The sequence below is a fragment of the Pinus tabuliformis genome, chromosome 6 (assembly GCF_031772625.1).
Source record: "Pinus tabuliformis cultivar Carrire ecotype Pingquan chromosome 6, CPIR1, whole genome shotgun sequence".
Lineage (NCBI taxonomy): Eukaryota > Viridiplantae > Streptophyta > Pinopsida > Pinales > Pinaceae > Pinus > Pinus tabuliformis.
Window position 1 is genome coordinate 404446370 of NC_142292.1, and position 3116 is coordinate 404449485.

The 3116-nt window shown below is 44.9% G+C and overlaps 1 protein-coding gene across 1 annotated transcript; it reads left to right on the top strand.

Annotated features, from left to right (window-relative positions):
* The first annotated feature begins 1770 nt into the window (after positions 1 to 1770).
* LOC149259012 (uncharacterized) lies at positions 1771 to 2220 on the top strand. Its single transcript, XM_089445850.1, has one exon. The coding sequence runs from the start codon at positions 1771 to 1773 to the stop codon at positions 2218 to 2220; it is 450 nt and encodes a 149-aa protein (XP_089301976.1).
* Positions 2221 to 3116: the final 896 nt, after the last annotated feature.

The following is a 3116-nucleotide window of genomic DNA, read 5'->3' on the forward strand; positions in this document are numbered from 1 at the left end:
AAGAAGGTCTTGGACTTATTTGCGGAAGCATCTGGGATGGAAATCAATAAGGAAAAATCCTGCACCTTCATATTCAATACCATAGAGCCAGTTAAAAGCCACTTGACCAGGATGCTAGGTTTTAAGCAAGGGAAACTCCCAACCAAATACTTGGGAAACGTATTGGACTTCAACTCTAAAAGACAGAAAAACTGGCAAGGAGTCCTAGAGAAATTAAAAAACAGAGTGGCTAACTGGGCCTTCAGAACCTTAAACATTGCTGGAAGGATTGTTCTAGTAAAATCAGTGTTGCAGGCAATCCCCATATATCCACTATCGATTATGGCAGTGCCTCAAGGGGTTTGCACTAAGATCAAAGAAATCCTGAGGAAGTTCATATGGGGAGGTTCATCCCAACAGAAGAAGTGGGCCTTAGTATCATGGAAACATCTGACGAAACGAAAGGAGGAGGGAGGATTGGGTCTGCGCGATCCGGACAAACTCAACAAGGTGCTCGGTGCAAAACTTTGGTGGCGATGGCTGAGAGGGGGCAACGATCTATGGAAGCAACTATGGAGGCACAAGTACAATATGCCAGATACTACGGAGAGTATTTACCGAATGCAGGAAACCCCGAAGGGCTCGGCAATCTGGGATCTAGCCCGTCAAAATCGAGATATAGTAGATAAGAACGTTTTCTGGGAAATTAGAGGAGGAGGGGAGGCCAAATTCTGGGACGAGAATTGGCAACAAAGGGGGAAAATGTGCAGAATACAAAAAATCCAGAACATACAGGATAGGATAGGAGACAATCGTATATACGTCAAAGATTATTGGAAAGAAAACGAACTGGATGGAATATGGCGGAAATGGACAACACCAGAGGAATGGGGCATTGAGATAAATCAAGAACAACAGGAAGCGTTCATGGAAGAGGTAGAGTCCAGGAAAGTAAAAGCGCGAACGGGTAGGGATATCCTCAGATGGGGGAAGTCAATGAAAGGATCCTTTATGGTCAAGGAGGCATACTATCTGGCAGACCATCAGGGAACCACTGAAGAAAACCAAGACTGGAAGGTCATCTGGGGCAAAAACTGGTGGCCGAAAATTACCCTTTTCGCATGGTTAGTAGCTAAGGATAAGATCCTGACATGGGATAAACTTCAAAAGAAAGGTTTCAGTGGGCCTTCAAAATGCTACTTGTGTAATAAAGAAGCGGAAACTCAAGAGCACCTGCTAATCAAGTGTGTTTATGCCAGGAACCTGTGGATGGAAATCGGGAAATTATTCCAGAAACCTGAGAGGTCTCCGAGAGAAACAAATGAAGTGATTTTCCAATGGTAGAAAGAAAAATTTCAATGTAAAGTAATCAGAAAGGCCTGGGATCTCATTGCCGGTTTTGTGATTTGGATGGTATGGAAAGAAATGAACCGTAGAGTTTTCCAAGACAACTCTAAAAACACGGTAACAATATGGAACAGAGTAGTGAACTTAACTAGAGAATCAATTCTGGTAGAGAAGTGGGATGTGGAAGACTGGAAAGCAGATCAGGGAGAGGAGCAAATTCTAAAGAACCTAAATTTGAATTATGAAATGGTGCATAATAGAAAAATTGATAGATTTAGTACAAGACCTCAAAGCTATGACAAGTTTTCATACCCCAAGGACAACTTTATGAAATTAAACTTTGATGGGGCTTCAAAGGGGAACCCAGGGAATGCCGGATTCAGAGGAATCTTCTGAGATAGCCAGAGAAACACCAGATGGATCTATGCAGAGTGGGGTGGCGAGATGACAAATAATGAGGCCGAATTATGGGCGATTCACCAGGGTTTGAGAATTGTGATTCGAAACGGCTATAGAAACCTGGAAATAGAAGGAGATTCTCAGATGGCAATTGAAATCCTAAAGAAATTGAATAACGGGAAGAACTGGGAGCAGGTCACCAATAGTTGGCGCATGACAGGGATCGTTCAAGAAATAGCGGATCTTCTTAAAAAAATTGAATATAAAATCTTCAATCATGTGAAAAGGAGTGGAAACCGAGTGACATATTTCCTTGCGAATTGGGGTTGCAAGGACCGAAACGGCAAGATTGACAATCAGTGGAGAACGTTGCGGCCCAACAGAGAGTGGGAGGAATTGGCCAGTATCATTAATTATGACCATGAACAAGCAACGAATGAAAACAATGAACAAGCAACAAACGAGAATCATAGCATTCGTGCGACGGGCAGGTGAGATGGATCGGCAAGCCCAGACATTTAATGAATGTCAGATAAGGCGAAGAAAGGATATCATGGACAGGCATGTTGTAGTACAGCAGGAGTGTGCGACGACAGGAATGAAGAAACCACCTTGCAGCAAGACAATTAACGCAAGTGATCGGAGAGGAGGAAAAAGAGGTATGTCAGAATCCATAAATGGAAATGAAGTAAGTCGGATAATTGATAGGAAAGGCAGAGGGCGAAGCAACAGGTGGCAGCGGAAGGCCAAGTTGATAGGTAAGAGGAGTAGGGAAAGAAGGATTATAAATGAGCGGCAACAAAGGATTCGACAACGAGAAAATTGCCTAGGAACTCAGAGAGCGAGGAGAGGAAAGGTGGTGGTGAGCTGTTACAGAGAGAGGTTGCGCCGAAAACCTACTGAGGTTGCCATGGAAACCAGAAAGAGAGCAAGGATTGCAGAAGAAATGGAAGCCGAGGTACGCAGAGAAAGGGACAGAAAAGGCAAGGCGGTTGCGAAGGAAGAGACAGTTGAGGAGATATATGAAGTTTACGATGATTCTGAGGAGGAAGAGGACTGGCAAGATAAGTGCAGGCGGGATAAGGAGCGAAGCCAAACTGTAGAAGGATGGGAGAACCAGCAAATCAGCGACGAGCAGCTGGGACAACGGGGAGGAAGGGTAAGGCAGAGTGGCAGACAGAGGGGAAGCAGACATGCGGGAAGCGGGATGGAACCGAGCAGCACGAGAGGCAGAGGAGCGAGCAGATACCGAGGAGCAAGGGGAGGACAACGAGGGCAGAGGGGGAGACCGGGCAAAAAGACAAGCTGGTCACTGGACAAGAAAATACAGCAAGCAGAGAAGGCATATAACCAGAACACGAGCCACAGAATTAGAAGAATTATCCAGAATA

Bases quoted from the DNA above. Each gene is read 5' to 3' on its own strand.
- LOC149259012 (XM_089445850.1), top strand. From the start codon at position 1,771: ATGACAAATAATGAGGCCGAATTATGGGCGATTCACCAGGGTTTGAGA.